Below are 14008 nucleotides of genomic sequence, written 5' to 3'. Positions count from 1 at the left end.
GCCTTAAGAACAGACCCATTCTTTTCCTCCATGTTGTTGATAAATATCCATATCATAGAGTCATAGACAGTATGGAAAAATAACATCAAATTGAAGTTCGATAACATATTTTTCGGCATTGCCGTGCGAATCTGTGTAGATATGATGCTCAAAAAGGATATCTAACCTCTTGAGACGAGGTGATGTAGTGCGACAGAGACAGCAGGAAGGTGATCGGATATGCTTAATCGCGCAAAAAAACTCTTATTTACATTTTGTTAGGAGAGCAGAGTCTCGCGCCGGGGATAAAGCCGTGGGCGCTGTGTATTCGAAGTTGTCGATAAGGATAAGAGAAGGAAAGGAAGGACGAGCTCTTGCGACTTTCACAAGTCCACTTTATCTCCGACGAGAGATGTCCGACGGCATGGAGCGAGAGAAAAATGAGAGGTTAACCGCAAGAGAGATCGAGGAAGAGGAGATGAAGCGCGAGCTTACGGGTAATCAGAGGGCGTTTATAAAAATATATACGGAGGGTAATTAGGATATCGAAGTTGAATGCAGAAAGAGATTGATTGTGGAATTTTCTGATTTTTTGCAAAACAACAAGCATTACGTAACATTACCGACGTGTTTAGACGTTTTAGAAAATTCGTATCGAATGTTTAAATATAAATAATTCTTTCTCATTTGTAATTCTCTTTATAACTTTCTACATCTTGGTGTGCATATTTTAATACATGACACATTCTATAACTAGTTTTACAACCAAGCACGAGTATTGAAAAAGGCAAATGTAAAACGTGAAGTTTGTTTCTTCAGTTGTGACTTTATTTTCGACAGTCAACTTTGAAATTTAAAAATTAATAACGTTATAGATAAACGTTATTAATTGTTTATTTATTTTCAACGTTGAATAAATTTTAATTATATTTTACAAGTAATCCAAATTTTGTTTCAACAAGGTTTAGTGATTAGTGTTAGAAAAGCAATTGTAATATTATTTGCGAAAGTATTTTAATTTGTAAGTACTTGTATCAGAATCAATTTGATCTTTGTTTCAATTTTTTGTATTTTACATAAACAATAAATGAAATTGAATTCATATGAATCTGAATAGGAAGATGAATTAAACAGAGAAACTGTTATCTTTGATGGAGTTGGATCTAGGTAGTCTAATAATATTTCTGTGTTAATTTTCTGTATTTATTTTTCCAACTCGGTAAACTGCACACTAATTAAACTGAATATCAATTAAAACATGTGGATTTAATGTGTTCCAACAAACATTGTTCTAAGATGGATAATTGGCACATAGTTTACCAAATTGGAAAAATTAAGAAAAAAATATAGAAAATTTACACAGAAATATTATCAAACTACCAGGATCTAGCCCGACCAAAAAATGGCATCTTTCCGAAGTATTTGTATAAAATTTTTTATTTTTACTTATATTTAATTAATAACAGTACACAACTAATTTATAATTAATTGTAAATTGAGTATATGTGAAATAAAATAATTTCGAAGATCAATAGAAATTACAAGTCCATACTTAAAATAATATTATTTTTTTACATAATCTATTTCGTTGGTGAATACATGGTTTGCAAGTTACACAGAAAATACAAACACTTAACATAATCAATAAATTAAATTGTTGAACCTCTTTGCATACAACATAGTTCTATAGTTCCTGATAAATTTTAACAATTGTTCTGGTCATTTATTATAAATAAAGGGAATTTCAGAAATGATATGCTAACTTTGCACGAAGTCAGCATATCATATCATTTTTTCGAAATTTTCTTCATTGAATTTTATAGTTTTTCGACGAGTTCTATAGTTCTGTAACATCGTTCTGACCACTAGCTCACTCTAAATAATTATTAACAATAAGTATCAGCATATCACCCATGCTATTGTGATATGTTGTGCTTCTACGATAAGTTCTCTGTTCGTTCGAGATTTTAAACAACAGTTCTAAGCTTCCTGATAATAGTTCCGTGCAGTTCTGACCACTGGCTATCTCAAAATAATTATTAACAATTAATATCAGCACATCACCTACGCTATAGTGATATATGCTTGTGCTGCACGACAAGTTCTCGGTTCTCTCGAGATTTTAGAACTATTGTTGAAAATCTCTAACGGACCGCGAACTTATCATAGAAGCACAGCGTAACACTGTAGCCTAGGTGATATGCTGATATTAATTGTTAATAATTATTTAGCAGTGGCCAGTGGTCAGAACTGCATGGAACTGTCATCAGGGAACTTAGAACTATTGTTTAAAATCTCGAAAGAACCGAGAACTTATCGTAGAAGCATAGCATATATCACTATAGCGTGGATGATGTGCTGATATTAATTGTTAATAATTATATAGAGTGAGCAAGTGGTCAGAACTGTGTTACAGAACTATAAAACTCGTCGAAAACTATAAAATTCAATGAAGGCAATTTCGAAAAAATGATATGATATGCTGACTTCGTATGAAGTTAGCGTATCATTTTTCACATTTCCTTTATTTATAATAAATGACCGGAACTATTGTTAAAAGAACCCCGCACTAATCATGTAGGAAATTGGATTTCGGTTAAATTGGCTAGTTTTCACATATGTTGTAGCTTATGACCTGCTGAACCTGCTGAACAAAAAATGTAATGGGCTCAAACTTAAATAATGGCTAGTTAATGGGCTACAGCCAGTCAAACAGAAAATTTGGGCTCCGCGGGTCTTGTTTGGAAATACTTTGAAGCATATTAGGAAAAAATGTTTCAGACAAAAGTTGTTTGGTTCGAAGGGAGACATAAGACGATGCCATTAATTTGACCTTGGATAATCATTTGAAGGTCACATGAAAGTCAATTTCAATTTCTTAAATGGACACTCCCATTTTTTATTGCACATTTTTATGTCAAGAGTTTTTCAAAGACACTATATGTATAATGAAATATAGTCTTATTTCGAACCAAACAAATTTTGTCTGAAACATTTTTTCCTAATATGCTTCAAAGTATTTCCAAACAAGACCCGCGGAGCCCAAATTTTCCATGTTTGACTGGCTGTAGCTCAGTAACTAGCCATTATTTAAGTTAGAGCCCATTATATTTTTTGTTCAGCAGGTCATAAGCTACAACATATGTTAAAACTAGCCAATTTAACCGAGATCCAATTTCTTATATGATTAGTGCGGGGTTCTCTATCAGGAACTATAGAACTATGTTGTATGCAAAAAGAACTTCACTTTTTTTTATATGCTGACAATTGATATGCCAATTTCATACACATTAGTAGTAACTATACATTTGTTTCCCTACATATTACCTTTGTACAGATTGTTACAAAGATAATTAAAAATGTCAAAAATATCATTTTTATGAAAAAGTAACTGAAAATATCAACGCATTATCTATATAATTATTATTACAAATAATTGGAAATTATTAATAAATATTATCTTAAAATGTACGTTTATACTTAAAAATAATATAAAGAAAAGAAAACTAGAGTTTTTTATATTTTTAATTATAAAAATTAAGTTTTTATAAATAAACATTTCTTATAACATAAAACGTTAAACGATACGCTGAATTAAATCACAAAAAATTGCGTACATGCTCATCTGGGGGTCAAAGAAATTCAAGGAATAAGACAATTGGATACTGTTTATAACTGAAATTCTTGAACGTTAGGACTATGGCACACAAAAACTTAAGTAGTAAAATTAAGACACAAGGGATCTTCTAATCACAATTAAGAACATAAGTAGCCATTTTGAAACTTAAGCAACGCTGAAAAGTGCATTCGATTCAAATTCTTACGTTTGAAATTTCACTGTTTAAGTTTTTTTATTTGCCACGGCTCTTATTCACGGTACTTCACTATCCGTTTACCTTATTGTCCATTTTTACCAATATAGATTAATTGTAATAGTAGTTTATATATTCTATTTCTTCTAATTTTAAAAATTTGAAGAAATAAAAAGAAAATTTAAGTTAATCTACATAGATAGAAATGGACATGAGTGATAAAGGGAAGATACTTTGAGGAAAATGTCCATGTAGACAAAAATCAAATAAAGAATCTTTCATTTGTTCATGCATTTAAGTCAGGTTGACTCTCATACGTACTCCTGGGTTAAAACTTAATCTTGACGAGAAAAGGTTAAGAATTTATTTATTAATAATCGATGTATCGTTAATTTTGTAGGTATTGGGATATATGAGCCAGGGATTACCTATAAACAAATGAAAAGACTACTCGAATTTGTCAACGAGTCTCAAGATACATCGAACGTTGCTTCCAATAAGAAAAATACGCAAGAGGTATGCAATAGTAATAATAATTGTATACATTATACAACCTCGAAATATGTTAAACATGAGATATTTCATATAACGATAGTAACGAAAAAGAAAAACAGGCAGGGAACTGTGTAGTGAATTCACTGTTCAATTTCTTGCAAAACTTTTTAGGGGACGCAACATTCTGATAACGAGTGCCTATCAGATGTTACATCTGACGTGAACATGCAGCAAGAAGTAACTCTGCAGGAGTGTACGGAGATACCAAGACCATCGTACTCGTTCAAACTGACTCGCACGTCCCCGACCATGCACGAACGTAAGACCGGCCACTATATCAACAGTCCGGAATCTCCGTCCCTTTTCGAAGCACGGAATCCTGTGTACAGGCGCAAGAGCTCCGACAGCGACGAGCTGTTCGAGAAACAGTACGATAGCGCCAACCCCACGCACGGTACAAATCGATACCTCTCGCTAAGGTCGGGAAATGTTTCGCTGGAATGCCAGAACGCGGCGGAGAGAAGAACGGCGCAGGACACGCAAGACGAGATCGTCCAAAAGCTGGAGAGGTGGCGATTAGATCCGCTCGATGTTCGCAGCAACGAAAACGACGTGCCTTTGCGACAACCAAGTCGACCTTTGACTCGGGAACGCATACCGTTCGAGCATTGCAAAGAGGCGCATACGTCTGACCAGTGCGATCAAGTAATACGTTCCGTCGGCCAGCATTTGAGGGAAATGGCAGACTTGTGGTGTACTTGGCGCCCCATTACCAATTCAATATTTCAATGGGGGTCACCCATTCAGGTGGGTACCTCCCTACAATCCCTTCCGTATCGTTCATACCGCTAACGGACGTAAAGTACTCGGGTTTTTTTTAATGTATCTAACACGCATTTTTCTTTCATGTTATACTCATTATACAGTTTGGTGTCGTCGAATAATTTATGTGCAGCAATTCTTTTAGACGTAAGATCTCGTATTTGCTTAGACAATATTATTAAAAGCATACTCACTTTCTATATCGTTTTGATATATTTGAACAACTCCGTCAGCACCCCACGCAACTCAAATTTCGCCGATAAATGTGCTAATTTAGAATTGTTGGTAAAGTCGAGTTGTGATTCAATTTATATCGGAGGAGATACAGTAGGTTCTCACGACAAATCTTTCTATGAGCAGTTATGTTAGTCGCCTCTGTTAAAATATCTCGTAATGTAATTCCACACTTTCTTTTAGGACTATACAGTATTGCAATATGCCATATTCATATTAAGAAAGTGCATTTATTATGGCCTTGTTTACACCGATCGTTTGATACGCGTATGAGGTACTATATTCGTACTAAATTGATTTAGTCCAGCGGTGTAAACGATAGCGTACTGAACTGGTACGATACGCTTGCAAAAGGAGTATCGTACCAATTTAGTATGCGTATCAAGTAATTTTGTGTCGGTGTAAACTGTAGCGCATTAAATAATAATTATCGAAGGAACGTTACGGTTAGGTGAGATGAGGTTTTCTTCGAAAATCTTGACTTATTTTTAAAAGTCCGACTAAGCTTGTAAATAAACAACTGATAATATTTTCCGAATCCATCGCAATCTAAGGATCACCGATTTTCCAACCAAATTAAATATAATACGTTTCTGTATCAAACCTAACCTTAATGTACTTTTTTGCACACTTAATACACATGGTGTAAACGCAGTCGGATTTAACATTTGGTACGCATCATTTTGGTTCACGTATCAAATAATTTTACGGTGTAAACAAAGCCTATGTCTCTGTTATTATACTAACACGGTATAACTTCCGTATATTACGTCGCTTCCATTACTTTAACCGACATAACATAAAAGTGTACATGTAAAATTACTTTGCGAGCCATTGGCATTTTTTGCCGAACGGATTAAGAAAAGCATACATATGAAATGCATACATACATACGCATATACAATTTGATATTTTTTATTGGTACTATAAAATTGAATTTATACGGAAATGTGTACAATATACATGAGCGTTTACAAGAACGCGCAATCGCTGAATAAAACTGTAAACTGCGAGAAACATTTTTGAATAAATTATATTTGTTTACAAAAAAAGATAGTGGCTTATTTCATTCAATCTTATTCTGATTCTAATCCTTGTAGGTCGGCGCCACTAACGGTAGCGTGGAAAAAAAACCATTAACAGACCCTAAGACCGAACAGATCACAGCGGAATACACGTACCGAGATGGTCACGAGCGAGCTAGTAAACGTAAAGCAAACACTCTCATCGCTAATCTGAATAAAGACAGTTCCACCGAGGACGAAGACGGCGGTTGGTACGACGTTCGTATTAAAAAACAGAGAGCTCGATCGAACGATAAGTCGAGTAATGTAGCGTGTGCTACGAATCAGCACGTGCATGTGTGTACAACCGATCAGGAGGAAGCAACGTCGAATATGATCGCGGCTTACTCTTTCGATGATAATATCGACGCGGATATTGACAATGAGCGCGTTAAACTGATATCTAAAAAAAAATCTGATGAAAAGGATGAAAGAGTATCACCTGAATTAACCATGTATCCTAGAAGGATAATACCTCCCACTCCTAAGGCGCGTTTGAGCTTGGCTAGACAAAGACGGGAAGGCACTGTATCGAAACAGACTCCAAAGACGCGGCGCGCTAATGAAAAGAAAGTCGTTGAACAGGCAAGGGATCAGAAGAAGAGCAATAAATTGACAGAAGAGGAAATTTTTCAGCAACTGAAAGAAGATTGGAAGGATGATGAGAAGGAAGAAGTTGCGGTGGAGAAGGACGTAGAAATTCGGCCGATGCCAATACCCAGAGAAATGCGATCTAGATTACGAGAGAAACGACTGCCACTGTCGAAAAGGGCAAAGGAGACACAGGCAATGACGAAGGAGGATGGAAGCGATGAGGAGTTGAACAAGAAAAAGAGACTGAAAGTCTGCGAGCAACGGAAAAAAGAGGAATTGTATGGAATAAAAAATAGAAACGGAAGTTGGGAACATTTATTGTCCGATGATGAAGACGAATCATCCGAGATGAATCAAGTAAGTTATTATTATACCTGACGCAAGACACTACCGTGTCTCTTGAAAGGTTTTACTTCCTCCGTTTCTGTCTCTCTTAATGGTTCACGGAGTATCGCTGTTTTCTGTAAATCTTTTTCATTTATAGGAGCACGATGCACAAAACGGTAGTCAATTCGACAATGTACCGACTTCGATAAAGAATGTGAGCTGTCCTATATGCAATAAGTGGTTTCCACATAACGAGATAGAGGATCATGCTGCTGATTGCGAACAATTCGAAACAAATAACGAAGAGGATAATAAAGACATAAATCAATTGGAATGTAATATCTGTAATAATTACAAGACGAACAATGGAGTTGAGTATGAGGAACATGTTCATCAGTGTATAAGTAATAGGAATGATTCAAGGCGCTTACATGGTACGTTTAGTATTACATAATCTGTTTTTTAGTAGTATCTTTTGTTTCTGATAAATACACTATCTTATCGCGGTACACATTAGATAACTCTATTCGACTTGTATAACAACTGATCTGCCGGGTTTTCATGTGTCGACACACGCCTTAGAAATTATTAAAAAAAAGTATTTCTGTTTGCACAAAGAACCAATAGATCCATAAATGTTGGAAAGACCCCCGCATGGCATCGTCTTATATCTTCCTTCGAACCAAACAACTTTTGTCTGAAACATTTTTTCCTAATATGCTTCAAAGTATTTCCAAACAAGACCCGCGGAGGCCGGGGAGCGTAAATTTTCTATATTTGACTGGCTGTAACCCAGTAACTAGCCATTATTTAAGTTTGAGCCCATTACATTTTTTGTTCAGCAGGTCATAAGCTACAACATATGTTAAAACTAGCCAATTTAACCGAGATCCAATTTCCTATATGATTAGTGCGGGGTTCTTTAACGAGTTTATACAGGCTAATATTTTCCGTTTCAACCCGTTGTTAACATAAAACAATAAATCTTGCTCCTTTATCTTTCACGACTATTCGTATTTCTGACTACAAAGATTCTAATCTTCTATTTCGGTCAAGTTTTTATTTATATTTAATTTTATGTCTTTCTTTAGGATCTGAAGATACCGTTACTACCTCTACCTCATCCTTTCGCAATTTTATACCGATCAGTGAACAGAAAGATTCCGAGATAGATTACTTGGGTCAGTTTCCATCTAATCTCCATGTAACAAAGAAAAATGTACATACTGGTAGAAAAATGAAACGTTGATTGGTCTCGCATTTTTATGAGAACTTTATATCGTATTCCCTCCTTTCATTTTTGAAGAAAAAAAATGTTGGGGGAGAGAAGCAAATTGTGAATTACGCAAATGTTATTGTATATACAACTGACTGATATATGTGTATTTCGCGATTGCTTATCAATAGTTTCTGACATGTACTCATCAGTAATGCGTGTGCAGAGTCTTATAACTCGCAAGTTTCGATATTGACTCTCGTACACCGAGGGGCCTGTTCTGTTAACGATATCATTACGTATGTGCTTGCGTAGATATAATATACCATACAAAAACTGCGCAAAACACGTAATATGTAATATCGTTTACGGAATAGGTCCTTAAAACCTCGATACATAAAATTCTGTCAAAATAAACTCCGTTCGAGATTAATTCTGAAAGATTTGATCTGGCGAATTCTTTCTTTTTGCGTTTGCAATTCAAAATACTTGCATCACGATGAATTAGTAATCACTTCGAAATTCATCAGAGATCTTAATCAAAATTAAAATTACAATTACAAGACATGCTATAAGTTTTTTTCGCAATGTACTTGGCAATTATTTTTTCTACACAGCCTCTTTTAACAAGGAATAAATATTGTGGATTGTTCTCAGAAATGCACGAGTCTTGTGTTGTATCTTATTCTTTCTTTTCTCGTTACATTTCCGTTTGTTTCTAGTAACAATGAAAGAAATTGAAGGATTACAAGCGATGAAACATCCTTCCTGCTTTAATCTATATCAAAAGGTCGAAAAGAGAAGTGTCGCACAGTGCCATATAGTTCGCAATCATTCCATTTCTATACTTTGTAATGCAGGCGCGACATATGGACCATGGATGATCGACGAGTGGACGTTGCTTTCGTAAATTCCTAAAGACATTTATTGAAAGGTTCTATGTACAATAGTTTTCACGACAACATATGCGATGAGAGAGGGAGAGATTTGTAAATTTACACTACGTAGAATTTCAACGCGCGCTAAATTATAAATGAGCATATTTTTATACTAATGGATTCACCAGAGTTGTTTATAAATAAACTGCAAATTAAGATTAACTCGGGAATTTTCATTAATCCTATGCCAAAAAATGAGGGGGGGGGGGCGCTTGATTAACGATACTTAGTCAGCAAAATGTTTGCAGATTGGCATCAGATTCAATCAGAAACCTACCAAAACCATAGCCATTTGTGACCGCATTTGGCTCTTGTTTTGGCAACAGAATTTAGAAAATATAAGTACACTGTTAACAGATTGTGGGCAGAAACCGAGCAGAATCTACGCTGCGAAGTTAAACGTTAGATTGGCAACAGAAATCTAGCAAGACCTGCGCGGCGCAGATTGGCGGTAGAAACTAGGCAGAATCACCGTTTCTATTCCTTCCGTTTTCGTTCCTTTTATTACAAAAATGCGTAAAACTATAAATAAGTAGCAAGGTTTTCTGTAAGGTTTCTACACACTCGTGGACAAGTTCACTTTAGTACCAGAAAGATGATCAAAGACTCTCACGTGGATGTGTTAATTTATAATACCGCGTGTAGTTTTCTTCTTACAAGAAAGTGTCATGCCGCGCGTCCATCTACCCAGATAACCAGTGTAAACACAAGTTGCTTTCACATTACTAAGAAAAATGTTATTTAAAAAAATTAGCATCTTGCTATGCATCTAGATGTCGTTTATTGTGCCGTTGTTTGCTAGCATTTGGTGTCGGAAATGAAACATTTGCATGATTCAAACATTATGCTAGCATTAAGTGCTTGGTCAGATGTAATAGATATAACATGTTTATATCTGTTAGAAAATTGAAAACAATATATGCTAATTCTTTGTTAACAATATGCCTATTCGATGTGCTATCTCTTTAGCAGTGCATTTAACTATACGACAATATGTCAACATTATGCTAGCTGTACTTAAATTACTAAAACATTGAATTCATATTCCCAGCAAAGAGCCAGCATCAGTTGCTGGCATTTTATTTCCATACATTGCTTGAGCATACTGGCTATCTGGGCTACCAGTGTGCCGACAAGTTATGGGCGTTTTCCAGCAAGGACACAGTGTAACACAGTGAATCGTTTCATCCTTGTTTAACATTGACAAACAACAAGGATGTAATGATTCACAGTGTTACACTGTGTGATACTGTATCCTTGCTGGAAAACGCCCTATGTCAGCAGATTTTGTTCGGTTTCTGCTGCAATCTGTCGCCATGTTGCGTGAGTAGGATCTGCTCGATTTCTGCCGCTAATCTATACTGTCTAAACATGTTATCAAGTTTTGTTATATTCCTGTTGATATTCTGCCGATATCATGTGATATATCAGTTCCTATAGGCAATCTGCAGTCTTTCTGCCTTCAAAATTTGTAGTGGATATTCGACGAGATCTGCTCCGACAGGTTTGGCTACCTGTCCAAACAGCACCAAGTCAACTATTAGTTGACTGTCAGTCGGCAGCTAAAGTCTAAAGTCGACTTCAAAGTCAAGCTGAATGTCAACTTATAGTCAACTAATAGTCGACAAATGACTCGACTATAGTCGGCTGTCAGTCAGCCAAAAGTCGACTTAGAAGTAAACTTTATGGCAATTAAAGGTCGACTTTATGATGATTAGAAGTCTACTTTATGACGATCAGAAGTCTATTTTATGGCAATTAGAAGTCAACTTTTAGTCAATTTTACGTTATTTATATTAACTACTAAATGTTTAATAGTGACATCTTGAAAACCTGATTGATTAAAGTTTTTATATTTTAATTGTATAATATTTACAATATATAATGCAATTAAGAAATAATAAAATTTATTATTTCTTAATTGTATTATATATTGTAATTAAAATTTGTATTAAATTGTATTAAATTTGTATTAAAATTGTATTAAAATATTGATTAAGACTTTGAAAATGCTCCAATTAAACTTAAATAATAATTATAATGAGCATACGTTTTAATAAAAAACAGACAATAAACCAGAGTACTATATATATTATATTATTTAATTATGCTTTTATTTTTGTGACAAATTTGACAGGTTTCCTTGATTAACTTGTATTAATCGACACATTTATGTAAATCGTATTAATTCGGTAGCCACGCGAAAAATATGACTCGTCTTATGTCCAAATACGATTGTCTATCAGGAAGACACTGATATTTCACGAACAAGCAAAAGGAACATGCATGACGCGACTATCGCGCTACACGCGGAAAGTGAGTCGTCGATTCGCTATTTGACCAGAAAGATTGTCCAAAAAAATATTTTTTACACATTTTTGCACTTTGCCGAAAAAAATAAGAAAAAAAGATGACGAAAAGATTTTTATGTCTTTCGGTAAGACGAAAAAATATTTTTTAGTTAATTTTTCGCTTTACCGAAAGGCGACTTTAAACTTCCTGAAAATGTCGACTTTAGGTCGACTTTCAGTCTATAGTTAAAGTCGACAATTAACCATGGATAGTAGACTAAATGTCTACTTCAAAAGTTGACTTCAAGGTGACTAAAAAATGTCGACTATCAGCCGGCAAACAGTCATTTGTGCTACGTGGGTGGGTACGACTCGTGGATTCAGCGGAGAAGCGTCGAGGTGGAATCGAGGCTCGTAGCGTACTCGTTCAATTGACAATTTTATGTCGCCCGAAGATCACAAGATAATATAAAGTGAATTTTATGTACATCATCTATTATCATCGATCTCATTCTCTTGCTGTGAAGGTTATGAACCGATAAACTTTGGCTGATGGCAGATAACTATCCGTAAGCGCTTAAAGGCTCCTACACAATGAGAATCCGTAATCCTTACGTAACTGTTACCATAAGAAATCGACCCGTATAAAGGCTCCTACACAATGAGAATCCGTAATCCTTACGTAACTGTTACCGTAAGAAATCGACCCGTATAATTTACAATGGCAGCCCGTAACCGTAACGTAACTTTAACGAAACAATCAGTAAGGAGTTGTTTCTAACCTGTAAAGAATTTTAAAGAAGTATTTTGTTTTGACAGAATCTAAATCGAAAACGCAATTGTGTGCAATGGATGTTCAGCGAGTTAAAAATATAGCACTTGTGACTGTTAATTTGGCTGCAATAATGCTACAATTAGTTAGGGAAAAAAGAAAAATGATTCGAAAAAGAAAACATTGGGTGCAGCTAATGCTGTTACAGCGTAAAGAGAAAGGTCATTTTCATACTCTTTTTCAATTCCTGAAAAATAATGACCACGAGGAATTTTTTAAATATACCCAAATGACCATCTCATAGTTCGAGAAACTGTTAAGTTAAAGAGTCTCTGACGAAGAAAAGTATTCGTGAGCCTTTGTCCGCCGAACATCGTTTATGTATTACCTTGTAGTAAGTTTATCTTATATTTATTAAATCATTAATTTTAAATTAATATTTTATTTTATATAGTTATCTTGCTCATGGTTGCAGTATGCAAAGCTGTTGCATGGAACTTTTATGTATCTGTAGCATACATATATGTATATTAGAATGTTTCTCAACTAACTCGATGAAAATTCGGTCCGATTCGTTGAGCATTATTTTATTTTATTTGCCACACTTGTAGAAAAACGAAACACCCAGAATACTCTCGATCTAACCTAATACCATCTTGTCAAACTCCTTCCTCAACGTAACCGTAAAAGTTCAAATAATTGAACTTTATTCGCTCATACTTGACGCCGACTGAATGTATTTTTAAATAATTTCTATATGCAATCGTTTGTATTTCGTATGTAGACGTTTCTAGTGCAATTAGAAATGGTTTGTGAGTTATTCGTTTGTTTGTAATTAATTAATTATTTTTCCACCGTATACTTAGCGCAATAGATAAATTAGATAAAATTTTTATATGAAATCGTTGGTATTTCGTATGAAGACGTTTGTAGTGCAATTAAAAAGGTTTGTGAGTGATCCAGATAATTTTAAGTAAATATTTATTAAATGGAAGTTAGCCGGATTCAAAATTTAATTGATTTCCTATCTATGATACTGAATGATTTAAAACATAAGAATTGCTTGTCACGTTCCGGGACTTCAACAATATAGCCACATATGGCAGGAACAATACAAAGTTAGTTTTATTTGGAAAAATGGTAATTATGGAGAATAGGAATACTTTTCCGAATTTTGATATTTTCTTGCGATTTTCTTGATAAAAACCTTTGTTGTGACTCTGACAGTGATAATCAATCGGGGGAGCCCGAAAAATACGCACCCCGAGTGACCTTCAGAAGGTTTTAGCCGTCTGTCGTACGTCATGGCATCGGACACAGGCCCGATAGGACACGGACTCGATCGGACACAGGCCCGATCGGACACATTTTGTATCGGGTTTGCGTATTTCTGTAAAGCACAATATTCTTGTGTGCGTATGGACTTACAAATGATGGAAAATTATCTGCTTTACAGAACAGTCC

At 35.0% G+C, this 14008-nt stretch overlaps 1 protein-coding gene across 3 annotated transcripts; it reads left to right on the top strand.

Annotated features, from left to right (window-relative positions):
* Nucleotides 1-23: 23 nt before the first annotated feature.
* LOC105558108 lies at nt 24-8585 on the top strand. 3 transcript variants are annotated; one of them, XM_012005629.1, is made up of 7 exons: nt 24-179; nt 270-476; nt 4192-4307; nt 4458-5093; nt 6443-7357; nt 7485-7761; nt 8419-8585. In XM_012005629.1, the coding sequence occupies exons 2-7, from the start codon at nt 392-394 to the stop codon at nt 8574-8576; spliced, it is 2187 nt and encodes a 728-aa protein (XP_011861019.1). In that variant the 5' UTR covers nt 24-179; nt 270-391; the 3' UTR covers nt 8577-8585. The 3 variants fall into 3 exon arrangements, with proteins under 3 accessions (XP_011861019.1, XP_011861018.1, XP_011861017.1); XM_012005628.1 differs by having other exon boundaries at nt 262-476; XM_012005627.1 differs by having other exon boundaries at nt 24-476.
* The last annotated feature ends 5423 nt before the right edge of the window (nt 8586-14008 follow it).

The sequence above is a fragment of the Vollenhovia emeryi genome, unplaced genomic scaffold (genome assembly GCF_000949405.1).
Source record: "Vollenhovia emeryi isolate VEMERY1.0 unplaced genomic scaffold, V.emery_V1.0 DF939380.1, whole genome shotgun sequence".
Classification (NCBI taxonomy): Eukaryota; Metazoa; Arthropoda; class Insecta; order Hymenoptera; family Formicidae; genus Vollenhovia; species Vollenhovia emeryi.
The sequence above is the reverse complement of the archived record's forward strand: the minus strand, read 5'-3'. Positions and strand labels throughout refer to the sequence as shown.

Coding starts and splice junctions, on each gene's coding strand:
- LOC105558108 (XM_012005629.1), top strand. CDS start 392: ATGTCCGACGGCATGGAGCGAGAGAAAAATGAGAGGTTAACCGCAAGA. Junction 477..4,191: donor GATGAAGCGCGAGCTTACGG/GTAATCAGAGGG, acceptor TTAATTTTGTAG/GTATTGGGATATATGAGCCA. Junction 7,762..8,418: donor TGATTCAAGGCGCTTACATG/GTACGTTTAGTA, acceptor GTCTTTCTTTAG/GATCTGAAGATACCGTTACT.